Source organism: Panthera tigris, chromosome B1 (assembly GCF_018350195.1).
Source record: "Panthera tigris isolate Pti1 chromosome B1, P.tigris_Pti1_mat1.1, whole genome shotgun sequence".
NCBI lineage: Eukaryota > Metazoa > Chordata > Mammalia > Carnivora > Felidae > Panthera > Panthera tigris.
In genome coordinates, this window is record NC_056663.1 from 163,345,833 (window position 1) to 163,366,752 (window position 20,920).

At 37.9% G+C, this 20,920-nt stretch overlaps 1 protein-coding gene across 5 annotated transcripts in view; it reads left to right on the forward strand.

The window, feature by feature from the left end:
• FRYL (FRY like transcription coactivator) overlaps positions 1–20,920 on the forward strand; it is a 265,419-nt gene that overhangs the window by 103,636 nt on the left and 140,863 nt on the right. For all 5 annotated transcript variants that reach the window (XM_042984565.1, XM_042984561.1, XM_042984562.1 and 2 more), the window contains one exon: positions 13,997–14,196. In XM_042984565.1, the coding sequence (XP_042840499.1) occupies positions 14,077–14,196 (120 nt within the window). In that variant the 5' untranslated portion in view covers positions 13,997–14,076. The remainder of the gene's footprint in view (positions 1–13,996; positions 14,197–20,920) is intronic.

Genomic DNA, 20,920 nt, shown 5'->3' on the forward strand with positions numbered 1-20,920 from the left:
ACTTAGGTGGATGTTACATTTCCATCAGCAGTCGGTTAAGTGGTCAGTTTCCCTATATCTTGCCAATGATAGATTACTTGTTCTAATATTTGCCAGTCTGGTGTGTGTACAATGAAAGCTTATTGCTACCTTAATTTGCATTTTCTGGATACTACAAAGTTTGAATGTTTTTTCATATGTTGTCTTCTTAGATTTATTCTTACATGAATTGACTAATTATATATAGTTTTGCCAGTTTTTCTCTATTGTGTTGTCTTTTTCTTGTTAATTGCTAAGTGCCCTTTTGAATACTTTATGTTAGCTGTCATCTGCATTATATTTTTTTCCGACTTGGTCCTGTCTTGTTTATGGTATTGTTTGCCTAATAAATATCAAAAAATTTTTACTTGGTTGAATGTATTCATCCTTTTAGAATAATTTTAGGTTTTCTATCTTAGCCAACAGTTTCCTCTGCCCTGGATTCTGTATGTGGACTCCTATGAATTTTTTTCTTAAAAATTTTTTTAAAAACTTAAAATTAATTTTCAACATCCTGTTCATCTGGTTTTTGAGTATAGTGTATTTGTTTTTTTTCAGTTGAATGGTCAGGTGATATTCAAACATTATTACTAAATAAATCATCCCCTTTCTTCTGTTTTTGCCCATGTTGAATGCTTATACTGGGATTTTGGGGAGGCTGTCTAATCTTTTACATTAATCCAATTTATTTTTACTTATGTTTACTGACTATTATATTATGGTCTAATATAGTCATTTTATATTTCGATGTAATGTTTCAGATATAGTTATAATGTGTTCTAATTATAGTTATGTTGTCTTCTGATTTAGAAAATATTCTTTGTATTTTTTAAAAATGATTTTTTTTTAACTTTTGGGAGCTATTTATTCTTCCTTATGTATACTTGAAGATGGTTTTATCCAGTAAAACTTTTAAAAAAATTGTATTGAAATCTTAATTGGAATTGTCATAATTAATAATTTTGTGAGAATTAACCCTTATAATAACAAGTGCTCTTACCCACAAATATGTCTTTCCATTTGCTCAGATCTTTTATGTTCTTTATGAGATTCTCGTAGGGGTAACTGGCTGGCTCAGTCAGTAGAGCATGAGCCTCTTGATCTCAAGGTTGTGAGTTCAAGCCCCACGTTGGGTGTAGAGATTGCTTAAAAAAAAGAGAGAGAGAGAGAGAGAGAGAGAGAGAGAGAGAGAGAGAGAAAGTTTTGGTAGTTTCTGCTATATAAATCCTATGTTTTCCTTATTAAATTTATCACAACTTATTTTATACTTGTGAATAGAAGATTTTTTATCCATTTTCCTTTCTAGGTGATTATTGTTTTAATATAGAAAGCTGTGTTTCTTTCTCAGTATTTATAACAATTATAATTTTTTTGTATCTTATATTTTTCCTTAACCACCTAGTGTTGAATAGTAAGGCAAGAGGTTGCATCTTTGTTTAGTTTCTGGTTTTAATTGAAATAGATTGGGTGTGCTGAAACCTATAATGATGTTTACTGCTCATGTTTGGTAAATATTTTTATTTGTTTTCTTTATCTCTGGCTGCTGGGTATCTGTAGTGTGCAGTTAGATCTCTTTGTCTGCTAACTAAGGGTGGGCCATACAGCTATGGTGTTTTAAAATTTTTTTTTTTTAACGTTTATTTATTTTTGAGACAGAGAGAGACACAGCATGAACGGGGGAGGGGCAGAGAGAGAGAGGGAGACACAGAATCGGAAGCAGGCTCCAGGCTCTGAGCCATCAGCCCAGAGCCCGACGCGGCGCTCGAACTCACGAACTCGCGGATCGTGACCTGAGCCGAAGTCGGACGCTCAACTGACTGAGCCACCCAGGCGCCCCAGCTATGGTGTTTTAAAGAGTTATCTCAAGGAAGGGAAAGCATTCTCAGCGTCTCTGAGCCTCTGTTAGCTCCAGTTAAAATATTAGGAGGAAGCCTCTTTGGTCCTTGTCTTCCCCCACCACGTCAGCTTCAAGGGTATGGAGGGTTCGGCCCACCTATTAGATTCTGCTCAGCTTCTTAGAAGGCAAAGAAGATAGTTATGCATCGATACGCTGCTGTTTACCTCCCAGAGGCCCTAGATCTACATGTGTGTGCCAGATGAGGTCCTGCAGGATTCTGGCCTTCCGGTTTTCACCTCGGGGCTCTCCGATTCTGATCCCCAGATTCATGTCTGGCCAGGGGAGAAAAGTCTGTCATGATAGCTTTTTCCCTGGCAGTGAGTATTTTTACGGGAGGAGAAGAGGAGAACAAAAATGAAAACAACTTTCTTGTAGCTTCTAATACATACCCATGGTTGAGATTTAATTCAGCCTTTTCTTTTCTAGAGGGAAGGCAAAAGCTTAGAAAGGTGAAATAATATGACCAAGATTATAATGATACTAAGTAGCCAAGTCAAGTCTGGGGCCCTGGTCTTCTGACTCCTGGGTTCATGCACATTTTAAAAATACCACATAATTTCTAGATTTTTGGAATAGTTTCTGAGCTGAGTTTCTGAAGGTTCAAAGAGTACAAGAAAATAATAACCTCAGGGAGATTCTAGCTGAGTGAATAATGGATTATTTAGAGATAGGTCATTTTTCTTAAGCTTTATAATAAGCGATATTTCTGTAGTAGACTTCAAGTAAAAAGCATTGGATATGTGCCAAGGATGTCATAGGACTTCTATGTTTAGAAACTGTTTTCAATAGGAATAGTTTAGACTAGGATAAATAAACATTTTAGGAACAGATGTCCAAAGAACAAGTAAAAGTCTTAATTTTTCTATCCATTGAAATTCTACCAGAGGCAGAAATGTGGGGCTGAATAGTAAGAAAAATGATTGCATTCACACAGAACAGAGACTTAAAGTATTTACGAATAGAATTAGTAAGAATTACATACTATGATTTTAAAATTTAGTAACTTAAAGAGCGAATAAAAATTCAAATCCAAAAAAGAAAAAAAGAATTATACAGATCTCATTTCTCTTTGGACGCACAAAAGAAGATCAATTAATGAGGGTATGCCCAGGTTCTAGACAAGAAGTCTTAATTAAGATGCCAGTTTTTTCCCATTAATTTATGAAGATACATACAAGTCTGGAAGTGTAAGTGAAAAACAATAGCTGAGAAATTACTGAGGGTGATGAGTAAACAGGAGTATTTGTGCCAACAGGTAATAAAGCTTATTATAAAGCTACAGTAATTAAAAGGAGATACTGATACAAAAACAGATTTTTTATGTGAGTATGCTTATGTCCATAATCTTTCTTATGAGACTGTAGTTTCACTGTATCATTAATTTGTTAAATTTGTTATCAAGAAAGGGATAGCCGTATATCACTCCTCAAAAAGACAGGTACCCAGGCTACAAGATTTAAATGAATAGTCCAATAGAAATAGGCCTAGGAGGTTTTTTCAGCCTATGTTCCAGGCCTAATCCACCTCCATTCCTTTTCCTTTTTAAAAGAATTTCTTCTCTCAGCTTCCCTTCTGTATATTCTTTTCTTTTTTTTTTTTTCCCTCCAAAACCAGATTCTTAATGAGCAGGATACAAAGCACAATTTGAGTTTGGATGTAGTTTATAAACTACAGTGAATAAAATCAGTGAATAAAATCAGTGATTGACTTTCAGTAAAGGAACCTAGAAGAATTGATGAAATATTGGAGAAAAAAAATGTCTTTATTGAATATCACTCCAAATAAACTCCAGCTGGATGATAGATTTATTTCTCAAATGCTTATTTATTTGACAGAGAGAGGGAGAGCGAGAATGAGCACGGGAGGGGCAGAGAGAGGGGGAGGGAGAGAATCCCAAGTAGGCTTCATGCTATCAGCACAGAGTCTGTTGCAAGGCTCCATCTCACAAACTGTGAGATCATGACCTGAGCCGAAATCAAGAGCTCGATGTGCAACTGAGCAACCCAGGTGCCCCAAGATGACAGATTTTAATGTAAAAAATAAAACTAAGTAAAAAAAGGAGTTAAAATATGGGTGAGAACTACCTTATAAGCCAGCAATTGCACTATTAAGTATTTAACCAAAGGATTAAAAGTACAGATTCGAAGGGGTACGTATGCCCCAATGTTTATAGCAGCACCATCACCAATAACCAAACTATGGAGAGAGCCCAAATGTCCATCGACTGATGAATGGATAAAGAACATGTTGTATATACACATACATACACACAATGGGGTATTACTCGGCCATCAAAAAGAATGAAATCTGGCCATTTTCAATAATGTGGATGGAGCTAGAATGTATTATGCTAAGTGAAATAAGTCAATCAGAGAAAGACAAATACCATATGATTTCACTCATATATGGAATTTAAGAAGCAAAACAGAGGAGCACATGGGAATTGAGGGGAAAAAAAAACAGAGGGAAACAAACCACAAGAGACTCTTAACAGTAGAGAACAAACTGAGGGTTGATGGGGGGAGGTGGGTGGGAAATGGACTAGATGGGCCATAGGTATTGAAAAGGGCACTTGTTGTGATGAGCACTGGGTGTCGAATGTAAGTGATGAATCACTGAATTCTACTCCTGAAACCAATATTGCACTGTATGTTAACTACCGAAAATTAAAAATAAAAGCTTCAATAAAAAAGAAAGAAAATATAGGTAAATATATCTCTAATCAAAGTGGAAAAGCTGTTTCTTTTTAGTTCATTTTATGTAAAGGAATTTGAAGATGCAACCAAAATATTTGATTTGGGAAATAGTCATTCTAAGCCAATAGTATGTAATCTAAATCCTTAAAAGAGAAAAAAAGAGATGTATGAAAATCTGGTGATTGTGGAGAAAATTAAGCCACTGATCTGAAAGTTGTTAGAAACTCAGGACCTGAATTCATATTTCACTCCCAAGTGACAAATGACTTTAATTAGGAGTCAGTTTCCTCATCACAAATTGAGTGTAACTTGTAGTATATTCTGGATCTAGTTACTGCCAGGAATTTTAACTAGTTGGTTGTTAAACTGTTGGTGGCTTGAAATCAATCATGATGACGGTATTTACACAATGGAAATTGGCAAATGCTATCAATCAGAAGACTTTCTTTCTTTCTTTCTTTTTTTTTTAAAGAGGCATTTACCAGCATGTCACTTGAAATAAGACTAGGTTTGTTAGAACTGTAGAGAACAAAACTGGTACTTACCAGAGGGGAGCTGGGGGCAGGGGGTGAAAGAGGTGAAGGGGATTAAAAGTACTCTTAACCATGATGAGCACTGAGTAATCGATAGAATTCCATTAAATCAATATATTGTACACCTAAACTAACACTGTATGTTAACTATACTGGGATTAAAATTTAAAAAATTAATAAAATAAAAGGAACAAATATGAAAAATACCTTAATAAAGTATTAAATACTGTTTCATTTCCATCAGAAATAAACAGTGTCTGGTATGAGTGTCCTTCATTTATGAAGAAATTTTGAGGTCATCTCACCTTAATAACAAACCATGTGTGTTCACTGAAGTCATCAAATGATGTCTTCATGTTATACCTTTCAGTACTCACAGCATGCATATCATTTGTATTTCCTTATTTCCTTTTCAGATACAGTTGCTTCCAAATGTGCAGTTTTTCGCTGGATAGTTTGTTGAGAGGTTATACCAACCTGACTGGCCTCACCAAAAGTTGAAATTTGCTATTATTCCCTAATATTGATTTTGCTAGCTTTGTTTCTACTTTCAGTCTACCGTGTAACCTGATTTGTGTTTTTGACATTTTATTTTTAATTGACTTATAATCTGTTTCCTTTCTCTGAGCTTGATCCAAGTACATTATTGTTTTAAACTTTAGCTCGAGCTGTTGTTTATTTTGACTCTTCCCAGGCATCTTTGGTTCTGGCTGACAGGGATAGAATGGGCTTTTCTTTCTTTCTTTTTGAATTGTTAAGAATTCACAGACTTTATTTTTTAGAGCAGTGTCAAATTACAGAAAATTTGAGGAGAAAGTACAAACAGTTCCCATGCACCCCCTTATCCTGCCCCGAGTTTCCCTTATTAACATTTTATATTAATGTGATACAGTTGTTATAAGTGACGAACCTATTTTGACACATGGTAATCTCCCCAAATCCATAGTTTCCATTAGGGTTCACTCCTTGTGTTGTATATTCTTTGGGTTTTGACAAATATAAGGACATGTTCCCATCATTACAATTTCATACAGAATAGTTTCAGGGCCCTCAAAATCACCTGTGCTCCCCTATTCCCTGCGCTCCCCTGTCCGCCTCTGCCTCTGACCCCTGGCAATCATGCGTCTTTTTCCTGCTTCCATACTTTTGCCTTCTCCTTAATGTCATATAGTTGGAATCATATACCATGTACTTTTCAGACTTCAGGCTTCTCTCAATAATATGCATTTAGGTTTCCTCTAAAGTCTTTTCTTGGCTTGATCATTCATTCTGTTTCAGCACTGAATACTGTTCCCTTGTCCGGATGCACCACAGTTTATTTTTGAAACCTTCACCTACTGAAGGTCATCTTGGTTGCTTCCAAGTTTTGGCATTTAGGAATAAAGCTGCTATGAACTTCCCTATACGGGTTTTTGTGTGGATTTGTAACTCCTTTAGGTAAATACCAACAAGCATGGTTGCTGGGTCATCTGGTAAGAGTATGTTTATTTTTGTAAGAAACCTCTAAACCGTCTTCCAGAGTGCCTGTACCGTTTTGTATTTCCACCAATGATGAATGAGAGTTCTTGTGGCCCCGCACTCTCACCAGCATTCGGTGTGTCAGCGTTCTGGGTTTTTTGGCCATCCTAGTACGCGTACAGTGGTGGGTCAGTGTTGTTTTAATTTGCATTTCCCTGAAGACCTGTCATACGGAGCATCTTTTAATATGCTTGTTTGTCATCTGTACGTCTTCTTTGTGGAGGGGTCTGTGCAGACATTTGTCCTATTTTTTAATTGGGTTCTTTTTCTTCTTTTTCTTTTTTAAATCTTTATTTATTTTTGAGAGAGAGACAGCGTGTGAGCAGGGGAGGAGCAGAGAGAGAGGGGGACACAGAATCGGAAGCAGGCTCCAGGCTCCGAGCTGTCAGCACAGAGCCTGACACGGGGATCGAACTCCTGAACTGTGAGATCATGACCTGAGCCGCAGTCAGATGCTTACTTAACCAACTGAGCCACCCAGGCACTCCTAATTGGGTTATTTTCTTTTTGACTTTTACGAATTCTTTTTTTAAGAGGACTTTTTATTTTTTTATTTTATTATTTTTAAAAATATTTTATTTATTTATTAATTAATGTTTGTTTATATTTTGAGAGAAAGAGACAGCAGGGTAGGGGCAGAGAGAGAGGGAGACACAGGATCTGAATGAGGCTTCAGGCTCTGAGCTGTCAGCACAGAGCCCGATGCTGGGCTTGAACTCACAGATCACGAGAGCATGACCTGAGTCGAAGTCAAACGCTCAACTGACTGAGCCACCCAGGCGCCCTTGAAATATTTTATTTATTTTTGAGAGAGAATATGAGTGGAGTGGGGCAGAGAGTGAGGGAGACACAGCATCCAAAGCAGGCTCCAGGCTCTGAGCTGTCAGCCCATAGTCCAATGCGGGGCTCGAACTCATGAACCATGAGATCATGACCTGACCTGAAGTTGGACGCTTAACTGACTGAGCCACTCAGGTGCCCGTAAGAGAATTTTTTTTAATGTTTAATTATTTTTGAGAGAGAGAGAGTGAGCAGGGGAGGGGCAGAGAGAGGGGGACAGAAGATCTGAAGTGGGCTGTCTGTGGTGACAGCCGAGAGCCCAACACGGGCCTCGAACTCATGAACTGTGAGATGGTGTTTTGAGCCAAAGTCGGTTGCCCAACTGACTGAGCCACACAGGCACCCCAAGAATTCTTTTTTTTTTTTTTTTTAATTTTTTTTCAACGTTTTTTATTTATTTTTGGGACAGAGAGAGCATGAACGGGGGAGGGGCAGAGAGAGAGGGAGACACAGAATCCGAAGTAGGCTGCAGGCTCCGAGCCATCAGCCCAGAGCCTGACGCGGGGCTCGAACTCACGGACTGCGAGATCGTGACCTGGCTGAAGTCGGACGCTTAACCGACTGCGCCACCCAGGCGCCCCAAGAATTCTTTATATATTTTGGATGGCAGTCCTTTATCAGATGTGTTTTATAAAGATTTTCTCCCAATCTGTGCCTTGTCTTTTCATTCTCTTTATAGTGTCATTTGTAGAGCTGAAGTTATTAATTTTATAAAGCTCAATTTATCAAATTTTCTTTCGTGGCTTCTATTTTGGTGTTATATCTAAAAAGTCATTGCCAAACCCAAGAATACCTGGCTTTTCTCCTATATTATATTCTGGGAATTTTATAGTTTTCCATTTCATTTTTAAATCTATAATCCATTTTGAGTTAATTTCTGTGAATGTCAGTTCTGTGTTTAGAAGATTCTTCTTCCTTTTCTTTTTCTTTTTCTTCTGCCTGTGGATTTCCAGTTATTCCAGCACCATTTGTGGAAAAACCTCCTTTTCCCATTGATTGCCTTTGCTTCTTTGTCAAAGATCATTTGTGGGTCTATTCCTGGGTTCTCTGTCCTATTCCTCTGATCTTTTTTTTTTTTTTTTTTTTCCCCACCAGTACCACATTGTCTCTATTACCGTAGCTTTAAAGTGAGTCTTGAAGTCAGGCAGTGTAAGTTCTCCAGTTTTGTTCTCTTTCAGTATTGTGTTGGCTATGCTGGGTCATTTGCCTCTCCATATAAACTTTAGAATCAGCTTGTTGATATCCACAAAAGAACTTGTTGGGATAGACTTGCTTCTTTTTTAAACTAGAATTTTGGTCTTGCTTTTTAAATTCAGAGCTATTTTTTATATTTGTTCTTGTTCCAATGCCATTTGCGTGATACTTTTTTTTTTTTTTTTTCCGGGGGTGGTGGGTGATCATCAAAATTTTTATTGTTGGCCAGTGTAAGTAATAATAGTAAGCAGTTGTACAAAACTTTGTTATATTTCTGCATTTCTATACATGAATGTATGCACATGCATATAAAAGATTGTGACTAAAGTGGGAATTTTTACCCCTAAAGACCTGTTCTTGGGATAAGGGTGCTATAGGTATTTTTTCATAGACTCCACTGGGATCTTTTTAAACTACATCTACCCGCCCCTACTTATCCCTGTTGGAACCATCCCAGTTGTTGAGAATCACTCTGTATTTTGAATCGTGTTACTGTTTAGAGTGCTGTGCATAAGAGCACAGTGGAGGCAGGTAAAAAAAAAAAAAAAAAAGGCTGAGAATTGCTGCTATCAAGTAACAAAACCAAACATGTCTCCCATTAAGGCTTGTCTGCTCTCTTTGACTGAATTTAAATTTATTTTACAAGGGTATAGGAGTCTTAACATGAAAAAAAGAATTGTTTTAGTAAATATGCTAGTGCAGTGCTATATAGAATAAGCTGTCCAAAAATGCCATATTTATTTTTTTATTTGCGCTTTATCTAAAAGAAAGAATAGGCATGCTAGCTTCTATTGCTATATTTTAATTATTCAGGTTGTGGCTTTATTCTTGTTATTAGCAGTTAGAGTTTAGTAGATTTATATTCCAAGGATGTTTGATATGACATTGGGTTTCTACAATTTGTAATTCAGTGCCTACATTGTGTTAAGAATTATGCTCTAACGGTTATGTCTTCATTCTCTCATAAGCTCACATAAATTTTTCAAAATTTTATGGTAACATGTAGGGAAATATTATTGTTTTACATTATGAAATATTTAACTCAAGCAGTCAGGGGGTATCAAGTTAATCTAGTTATGTGGAAACTGGTCTTTTCACCTTGCCTGGAGCAATCACCTCTGTTTCTTCTCCGTTAGCAAAATATGAGAGAAATTCACACATCTTTACCAAAGGTGAAACATTAGTGAAACACAAACTGGTGGGCTGGGAAACCACTTTGATAAGTGTCATCTAATTTTTACTTGTTTAAAAAGTATTAGTGAGATTAAATATTGTAACTTGTTTGTTCATATCTTTTGCCTATAGTTTTTGGTTTGGGGGTGAGGGTCTTTTTCCAGCTGACGCCATTAGAGCTTTGTAGATGGAGATAAAAGTGATGAACTCTGTGTTCTATGCTGCAAATATTCTTTCTGCCTTTTTATTTTATTTTGCTTTTATATACTGTGTTATGACCTTTTTTGCACTCAACTCTGTATGTTGAGTGTTTTCCTGTGCCGTTCAGGTTTTTGTTGTTTTGTTGTTGGTTTTTTTGTTGTTGTTGAGAGAGAAGGAGAACAAGTGGGGAAGGGGAAGAGAGGGGCAGAGAGAGAATCTTAAGCAGGCTCTACCTTCAGTGCAGAGCCCGATGTGGGGCTCAATCCCACGACTCTGGGATCGTGACCTGAGCTGAAATCAAGAGTTGGGTGCTTGGGGCGCCTGGGTGGCGCAGTCGGTTAAGCGTCCGACTTCAGCCAGGTCACGATCTCGCGGTCCGTGAGTTCGAGCCCCGCGTCAGACTCTGGGCTGATGGCTCGGAGCCTGGAGCCTGTTTCCGATTCTGTGTCTCCCTCTCTCTCTGCCCCTCCCCCGTTCATGCTCTGTCTCTCTCTGTCCCAAAAATAAATTAAAAACGTTGAAAAAAAAAATTAAAAAAAAAAAAAGAGTTGGGTGCTCAACCGAGTCACCCAGGCACACCCCCATTCAGTACTTTTGATGATGTCATTTCAGTGGTCTATAGAACGTTCTGTTTATTAGATTATAATTTATTTTGCCGGTCCCCTCATATCAACATTAGAATGTTTTGCGGCCTGGACTTTCAATCAGTAGATCTGTTAAGTGTTACTTTTGGGTATTAATTAATTCAACAAACATTCATGAATACTTATTAAGAAATATAATTGAAATTAATTTGATTTAAAAACATTTTTCATAAAAATTGGATTTTTTTCAAACTTGAAATATTTTTATTTTGGAAGCTAGTGCAGATATTTGGAACACAATAGAAGATAAGTACAGATATTCCTAAAATTTTTAGCTTTATTGGCAAATTTCTTAAAACATGCAGTTTTGATATGTAGTGATCATTTATGCTTAATTTATGTTTATGCTTTTTAGGAAGTATAACAAAGTAAAATGTGAGAAGTTATTTTAATTAAAGTTTTTTTTTTCTTTTTTAAAGAAACTATTCAAATAATGTCATTTAAGAAGTTTATACCTCATCAAAGTCTAGAAATTAAGTACCAGGCCTATTACAAGGCTGATTCTTTGGTTACACTTATTGTAAAGTTAAAGACAAAAAAACTTTGTAACTCTTTTATGATCTTATGAATCTTATTTCGAGACTTACAAATCTTAAAAAAAGATATATCCTGTAACAACTACTTTAAGTCAAAATCTTGAAAATGTTTTTGTTTTTATGTCTAAAATGTAAGTTAAACTTCAGGAAACTCTCTGAGTAGTTTTTTATTGTTGTTGTTGGTTTTTGTTTGATTTTTACTATTTTATGATTACCTAAAGTTTTCCAACATAACATGGATATAAAATATAGAGTACTCTTAATGATCCAAAATGATTTCTTTTAAGATCACCATTTTTCACAATAACGTTTGTTAACAGAGCCTCTCCTTTATAATACACAATGTTGGATCATGAAACAGAGTAAACAAACAGGTCATTGTTTAAAATAAATAGTGTGTACTGTGTTCAAAGGACTGTGAATTTTTGTTTTGAATTGTTCTTATTATATAATTTTAGTTCTAGATTACAATACATATTATATTTTAATTTGATGTGACACAAAGATAATTTAGTTTTAAGTGCAGTATTAAAAATGTGTAATATTCTTTACTTTTTAATATATAAGCATCACATGGGACTGATTTTTAATCTTGGAGGAAAAAAGTCTGTTTTGTGGGGAAAATAAGTAAATAAATAAAGATAATAACTAGGGCATGAACAGAAGCCAAGTGGAAATTCTGTCTTTCAAAAATATTTTTTTCTTAATTTGCAGTTATTTTTTCTGAAGTAACTGCTGTAACCTGACTCTATATTGCTTTCTAGAACATTCTTTTGGAGTTATCACAGGTCACTTTTATATATCTTGACACACTATGTTTGGTAGAGTAGGTTTGTTTTTTTTTTTTTTTTTTTTTAACAACAATTTGTGAGTTTGGAGAGTATATATTTATAATAAGTTTTTTAATCTTTATTTTTGAGAGAGAGAGACAGAGAGTGAGCAGGGGAGTAGGGGCAGAGAAAGAGGGAGATACAGAATCTGAAGCAGGCCCCAGGCTCTGAGCTGTCAGCACAGAGCCTGACATGGGGCTCGAACTCACGAACCATGAGATCATGACCTGAGCTGAAGTCAGATGCTAAAGTGACCAAACCACCCAGAGAATAAACTTACTGTCCCATAGTTATGCACACACACCTAGGAATTCAGCATTTGAATAATTGTGTTCTTCCCTTTGCAAGGTAGGGTTTGCTTTTGCGACACCACACGAAAGAGTATTACCTAGAGGTCAGGTCGAGGTAGAGAAGTACCAGCTTGCAGGTTTTTCAGTGAATACTCTAGGCCACAGAGGATGACATAAGCTGAAGTTCGAGGCTGGAAGGGTCTGTATTATGCAGGTGGCTGGAAGAGCAAGGTGACCGGATAAACTGTTGATACGAAGCCGGGTAGATCGCCCAGGCAGTCAAGAGAACAAAACCTGTGTAGATAAAAGCATGTAGCAGTCAGTAGTGCTCTTTGTGTGCCACAGCTGGTGCAGCGGACTGTTTGCCAGGCACTGGGACAGCCCTATCTGAGCAAACGGCACCACCACCCTCTGAATGATTCTAATAAAAACCCTACAAGTCACTGTTAATGCCATTCTTTCACCTTGATGCCAAATTCACTAACATATGATAGATGGGAAGGCCTTTCCTTCTCTCCTGTGCTCTTTCATCCTCTTAGTCCGAGCCGGGATCATCTCGGCTGGATCTGTGTGGTGGCTTCCCTGGTTCTGCCTCTGCCCTCTTCCAGTCCATTCTCCAGAGGAGCCAGAGAGATCTTTTAAGAGAAGCCGGGTCCTATCCCTCCCAAGTTAATACTTTCCATTGAATTTTAATTTCATTTAGAATAAAATCTGACTTTCCTACAAAGTTCTAAGTCCCTGACTAATGATTTTGACCTCATCTCAGATTGCCCTTCACCTCTGCTTCCAAGCATCCTTTGAGTTCCCGCCACACTGGTCTTCTTTTTGTTTATCAAACATACACACTCAAGTTAGCACTTTTCCTGGTGCTTTGCCTTGCTGCCTCTTTTTCATCATCTAGATCTGAGTTCAAATGTTGCTTCTACAATGAGGGCTTTCCTTTTTTTTTTTTTTTTTAAGTTTATTATTTTTTTGAGAGCGAGAGGAGAGTGAGCATGCCTAAGTGGGGGAGAGGTGGGGGGCGGGGGTGGAGAATCCCAAGCAGGCTGTACACGGTCAGCGTGAAGCCTGATGCAGGGCTTGAACTCATGAACCAGGAGATCATGACCTGAGCCAAAGGCCGTCACTTAACTGACTGAGCCACCCAGGCACGCCGGTGAGGCCTTTCCTGGGCGTGCTTTCCATGATAGTATCTATCAGTGCCCCAACCGATCCCTGTTTCATTTAATCACATCTGTTTTATTTCCTTCATTGCTCACAACGGTGTTTAGAATTCATTCATTCATTCAGTGCATATTTATTGTACCCCGTGTATGCTAGGCATTGTTCTGAGTACTTGGGATTCATCAATGAACAAAAAAGACAAAGGAAAAACCCTGTTCTTATGAAATTCACATTAGTAGGGTCAAGAGAAAAACAGTACATAATAAATAACACATAACTAAATTATAGTTGGGCCATTTGTTAGAATGTAGCAAGTGTAATAGACAAAAATAGAGCATGATAATCCAGATGGGGAGATCTGGATGGGTTTTAGGGGCAGAGTGTCTATTAAATGGGGTGGTTGTGGTAGGTCTCATTGTGTTGATAATTAAAGTAGAGTTCTTTTGTTTCTTTTGTTTTTAGCTTCAGCACCAGTCAGCAAAGTGAATAAGTACTGTGCTTCTTCCAACTTTCATTCCACTTTGGGAAAAAAGAATATCATCATGTCAAGCATTACGATTGACCCAGATGTCAAGCCTGGTGAATATGTCATCAAGAGCCTCTTTGCAGAATTTGCTGTTCAAGCTGAAAAGAAAATTGAAGTTGTAATGGCTGAACCCTTGGTGAGTAGAGCTGACCTATAAATCTGAAATATTTTCTTGACTTTTGTATTAACCATTCTAATAACAAAATTTCCAAAGGAAATAATGTACTTGAAAAAAAAAAAATTAAACGAAGCCAATCTGAAAAGGCTACATACTGTATAGTTCCAACTATATGACATCCTTCAAAAGGCAAAATTTAGGGAGACAGTAAAAAGACCAGGGGGGCCAGGGATTGTGCGTGGAGGAGCAAAAAGGCACAACACAGAGGATTTTTAGGGCAGTGAAAGTATGCTGTGTGATACTACAGTGCTGGATACGTGTCATCGTACATTGTCCATAGCCACAGAATGCACAACACCCAAGAGTGGACTGTCATGTAGGTTATGGAATTTGGATGATTAGGAAGTGTCACCCTGGGTACATCACTAGTAACAAATGTAATACTCTGGTGGGGAGACTGTGCAAGTGTGGAATGGGGTGTATGGGAAATCTGTCCCTTCCACTCAGTTTTGGCTGTGAACCTGAAACTGCTCTAAAAAAATAGTCTTTAAAAGGTAATTAAGGGATAGGCTGGTCAAGTGGTGATCTAGAAAGCCGTAATGACTTTAGAATCCACCTTAATATGTTACTGCGGGTTACCAAAGAACAAAAATGGATTTCACCAAGTGGGAATTGTTGAGACAGATAAAACATAAGAGCAAATAAAGGAGAACCTAGACTATTCTGCAAGTTGATGACATGGCAGTCACCAAACTTACAATAAACCAGTAAACTTATTTTTAGACATATAGTGCATGAAGCATACTTAAACGGTGTGGGAAGCTCCATGTGATTAGAGCTTATGGTAAGGAGGAAGGAAGAGAGAGACTGAAAGCAAATGTTTGAGTCAGATTCTAGAGAGTGGTGAAGGTTGTCGTGATAGATAATTCAGTCGTTGGACCCTAGGAGAGAGAAGAGATTGAAGGCAGAGAGTTAAGGGGGGCCTGGCTGGCTCAGTCGGTAGAGCATGCAACTCTTGATCTTGGGGTTGTGAGTTTGAGCCCCTCGTTGGGTGGAGAGATTACTTTAAAATCTTTAAAGGCAGAGACTACTATTTAGCTGTTGTATATAATTCAGGCTGGAATGAAAAGAGTCTTGAACTAGAGCATTAACAATGGCAGTGGTGGCAGAGGAAAGTAAGGTAAATGATGAAATCAGTAGGAGTTGGCAGTTAAATAGGAGTAGATGTTTTTGAGTGAAAGTAAAGGTTAAAAGTTCTTTGAAGTGTTAGAAGGATGATGTTAGGTAAAGAACATGAGAATATTATGGGGGTAGAAAAGGGGAATGAGATAATTTTTCTTTTGTGTATGGTAAGGTCACAATCCTGGCATTCTAAACAATGTGGAATTATTTGATTGGTACCTGGGAATTCTTTGTTGGTGACCAGAGATATGGGGACAAGAAATAGAGATTTTTGGCATCATCTACGTTAGGGTGATAAAGCCAAAAGAGCAGATTACAATATCAAGGAAAAGAGTATGTGCAATGGCATTATTATTGCCAAATGATATAGAGAGACAGAGTACAAGGAACACTGAGAGAAGTTATTGGACCTAGGAATTAAGCAGCCTGAGAACAATTTTAGTAGGGTGATACAACTTTAGGAAATAACTTCCGGAGTTTGAAGGGGCTGAATGTGTAATGTATCAAGATCCCAATGTAGGTTAGAAGCGAGATGATCACAATGAAGATAAAGGTAGAGGATGTAACAGCTGAAATGTATTTATTCCTTATACAGCTGGGTTAGGGCTCAGTATTCACCAGTGATTTGAGACCCCAGAGCGTTTGTTACTTGTCCGAAGCTCAAAGCCAGAATGAGGAGTTAGGCACACTAATGGCTTGTAAGCTTACTCATTCTGCTGTACTTCCTGGGAAGGAAGGAAGGGAGGAAAGGAACAGAAGAGAGAATAGGTGGTGACCTAAGAAAGGTGGGAAATTGGAAGTATTGTTATGTGTTCATTTTCTTAGTGAAGTGTTGGACCTCGCGTTGCTAAGATTGCGAAGGTATGTGGGTAGGTACGTGCATGCCTGTGAGCAGTTTCTTGCTGTCACTAAGTAGGAAAAAAACTGTGAAGAAAGCATCCATGCACAAATGTATATGAGGTCTAATAAATAATAATATGTAAAAGATCATTAGCCAAAATGTATGTTTTAAAACATACATTAAATCCTTCCATAGTTGCTTCCTATGTAACAAAATAATGATTTTGTTTTTATCAGTGCATACATATTTTAGAGCATGTGTGTGAAGTTCTGCCTTAAAAATAAGATTACAAGGACTTGTAGATATGAGTTAATGGTTATGAGGTTGGATTATAAATGTGCTTAATCTATAAAGTGTTATTTTCTTCATCAGTGGTCTGTTCATTACGTGATCATGTGCTATACTAGCCTGCTTAGCCAGCATACAGTAAGAAAGGGAGCCACTTTTTAAAAAATACACATTACAAAAAGTTTATGGATCATGGTGACTAGTTGATACTACTGTTTTATAAAACTGAAGTTTCCTAAGGGTAGAACTTATGTGGTCTCACCAAAAAAGGAGGGGGTGGAGATCGGGTAGATATATAAAGTGATGGACATGTTAATCAAGTCAGTGGTGGGAATCCTTCCACAGTGTGTACATACATCAGATCATCACAATGTACACTTTTTTAAGTTGATTTATTTATTTTGAGAGAGAGAGAGAGAGGCAGCACAAGTGGGGAGGGGCAGAGAGAGACAGAGGGAGACAGAGACTCCCAAGCAGACTTCACACTGACTATGTGGAGCCTGATGCGGGTCTTGAACCCATGAAACCGTGAGATCATGACCTGAGCCAAAACCAAGAGTCAGACACTTAGTCCACTGAGCCACACAGGTGCCCCACATTGTACACTTTAAATACGTTACACTTGCATTTGTCAGTTCTATCTGAATAAACCTGAAAAGAGAAAAATGTTTATGAAGAATTTCAAGTTTGTATAAAAGTAGGGATTATAGTGTAGCGAACCCTTGGAACCCATTGCCTGCCTTCAGCAACTTTATTTTTTCTTTCTTTTCTTCTTTTTCTTTCAAGATTTTAATTTTTAAGTAATCTCTACTCCTGACGTGGAGCTGGAACTCATAACCCTGATATCAAGAGTCGTACCTTCCACCAACTGAGCCAGCCAGATACCCCTGGCTTCAGCAACTTTAAATTCATATGGTTTTTTTTTTTTTTAACACTTTACCTATTTTATAAAATATTTCATAAGTAACAACATGTGGTGTGGTCCTGCTGGATCTCAAATTTTATTCTTAAAGGAATTTTAATTTTGAAATACAAAGTTCTTGAGAGTAAAAGCCTTGAAACTGAAGTTGCCTAATTTGACTGAGTTTATAAAGTGGTAGCTTTTATATCTTCCTCCTTCCTTTTTCTTCCAATGCCATTGTCCCTTTTCTAGCTCAGGGTCAGGTTCATGCATTCTAGATCATTGCAGTAACCAGTAGATAAGTGGTTTATCACCTTGCCATTTTTTTCTTCTCACCAGACTTTGCTTCATCTAAAACATAAATATTATCACCTTTTCCCTTTAAAAACCTTGCTCACTTTTCATTGCTATGGAATGAATTCAAGTTCTTGGTGGATCATTCCAACCTCTTCATAGTCTTGTTATGGTTTGTATAATGTCTCATGATTCTCCTATCCTGACATATGCTATGACACTTCATGTATCCTCTGTGTGTTCTTTTGTCCTGGTGTGTTTTTTTTCTCTCAATCGAAAATACTATTAACCCTTCTGTATTTTAAGCCTCTACTCGTCCTTCTAAACTTCCCACGTTGTTCCCCTCTTACATAGTGATCGTCTTCAAGCTGTACGAATCTCTGCTTTATCATAATAATTTTTCATGCTCCTAGATTCTGATATTGTAATCTTTTAATTGCTTACATGTTTATCTCCTCTGATGTGACCCACTTGATACCATGAGCCGGGTCTCACTGGCCTTTCCATCTCCAGCTCCTCCTGTGATGGTAAATGCTTAGTAAAGATTTGTATTTTAAGTTGCCCTTAGCCTTAAAAGACATTGTTGTGGGGTGCCCTTTGTTCTTCTAACAAAACATAATGTCATTGTTCCAGCCAGAGCTTTTAATAGTTCTTTCAGAATAGTCTGATACTGACTATATTTTATTCTGTAATTTAGTAGCTAATTTCAGAGACATCTGCTATATAATCTGAGATTATAAAATTTGGGGAAGAGTGGTGAGGATTCCTCAGAATAGATGTTTCTACCCCACCATTGTACTTAGAAGACGTATTCCCGGGGCGCCTGGGTGGCTCAGTCGGTTAGGCGTCCGACTTCAGCTCAGGTCACGATCTCACGGTCCGTGAGTTCGAGCCCTGCGTTGGGCTCTGGGCTGAAGGCTCAGAGCCTGGAGCCTGCTTCCGATTCTGTGTGTCTCTCTCTCTCTCTGTCCCTCCCCCATTCATGCTCTGTCTCTCTCTGTCTCAAAGATAAATAAATGTTAAAAATTAAAAAAAAAAAAAAAAAAAAAAAAAAAAGAAGACGTATTCCCTGCTACTTACTCTTCCTGACATACCAGGAAAACCCCCAGTGTTGTGGGCTGTAGTAGCTAAGGACGAATGCTACCTAGCATCAAGATGAGACAGTGATACATTTAATCCAATACTGTGACAGTGTTTGTGTTACAGCTTCAGATTTGTTTATTGTGATTTTGTTTCTTTTGAAATTTGTCCAGTGTGTTTTTTGGCAATAAACAACCATCCAAGATGACTCTCTTGAGTTCTTGAATGAAACTCTTGCAGGGTCACTCACTTTAAAGAAACTAGTAATCCATGGATTGTTACATAAAAGGAGACTAGCATGTCTCATGGTCAGTCCGATAGTAAGTTACATAAAAACTTAGATGCATGTATGTGAATGGATTTTGCCAAAATTAATCTACCACTAAAATGAGAATGCTGGCCTTTTCATTCTCATATTAGAAGCCATAATAAAATAAAGAGACTAAAGATTCGAAGATTAGCAGAGCTTGATTTTTAGCCACAACTTTATTTTCATTTTAGGGGGAAGATTGGGGAAGGAAGGGCAATCACTAATTGAAATTGCAGCTTGCAAATTACAATTCAATACCTTAGGTCTCTTTCTGCCTGAAAGGAAGTGGATCAATCCTGGGTAATGATCCAGGTACATTCCACCTTCTCTGTTAATCGTTTAGATGGCCGGCGACTAGATAAAAAGATAAGAAAAAAAGGCTTTCACCAACCACTTTATGTATCTGGTTTAGGTCCAGCATTTTTACAATGCTGCAATTTTTGCTGTTTTTTGAGAACATTAAATACATATATGTAATCTATGTGTGTATATTTTGAAGTTTTTTCTCCCTGTGTGATCTGTTTCCTCCAAAAGTTTTGCCTTCTCCTAACATGTATGTCTGTTGTAACATGTTGTGCTTTACAACTGAGGCACTAAACAGACTGGAAGCCCTGTGTACTGGGAGGGGCCTTTCGGACTGTGGTCTTCGGTGTGTAATCATCTGAATGCATCGTCAATGTCAGATCTTTTTCTGGAGTTTGTCAGAGTCCAGTACCCCAAATGGCAGGGTTTAGGCATAGTCGCTAATGTTCTGGGGACCTAGAGGCAGAAGATAGTGTTTCTGATATTTGGTATATAAATTTTTACTGGAGCTGCTTGTCTTCGGTGTGATACCTTGTCTTCAACTATAGCATCCACCAGTCAGCATTTCTGTTTTGCTCTCTCCCAAAAAGGACAGCCGCTCTGTGGAAAGGTGGAGGGAGGATGGTCATCCTGCTGGGCAGAGCCGGTGAAGGGAATGAAGAGGGGGGAGGGTGCTCAGTCTTTCTTAATCCTCCAACCAGCCCTCTTGTTTTTAACTTCACCTTTACTCCCACTTTCAGAGTCCTGAAGTTCTCCAAAACCTTTGGGAGTTGCAAAGTATCGACTGGATTATCTTCCCTTTGCTCTGTGTGGCAAGCTCACTCACTCACTTTCCTCCTGCTGTGACTGAAATGTCATCTCCTCAGTCGTCCTTCTATCTAAAATCTCAACGCCCATCGCAGCCTCCTATCTCGAAATCTGTCTAAGATAATAGATATTTTAGTTGCTCTCTCGTTAGACTTTTGGCTTTGTGAGGACGGGGATTGTTTTCCCGTTTGCTCATGGTTGTGTCTCCAGAGCTTGGCGTACTGCACACTCAGTAAATAATTTCAGTGAATGAGTGATGGCTGCATGGATGCATAGCCATCTGACTTCCCCTTGCCTACCGAGGACTCGCTCTTACTGGGGTGGGATGTGTTAGTTGGGCATTTCCGTCTGCTCTTTACCTCCTCTCCCATTCTCGCTGCCCTTTTGGTTTTTAAGTCTTGTAAAATTCTTTTACTGCTATCTTGATCAGTTTTCGGAGAGAATGGAGGCTGTGTGTGTGTGTGTGTTCACCGTGCTCTGTTTAGTTGCAGATTAGTGAGCTATTTCAGTATCCTTGTTATGCTACCAGAGTCTTTTCAGTAAACACCCTTGATTTTCCTAGAAGCTACATGTTGCTCTTGGTACTCTATACATACCCTAGTTGAAGAATCAAATTAGAACATAAAGGAAGATGAGCCTTAGGATCATTATTAGTTTTTATGTTATTATGAAATAATGACATAAGTGGAAATAGTTCTAAATTTTGCATAATGAAAGTAATGATTCTTCTACTCTG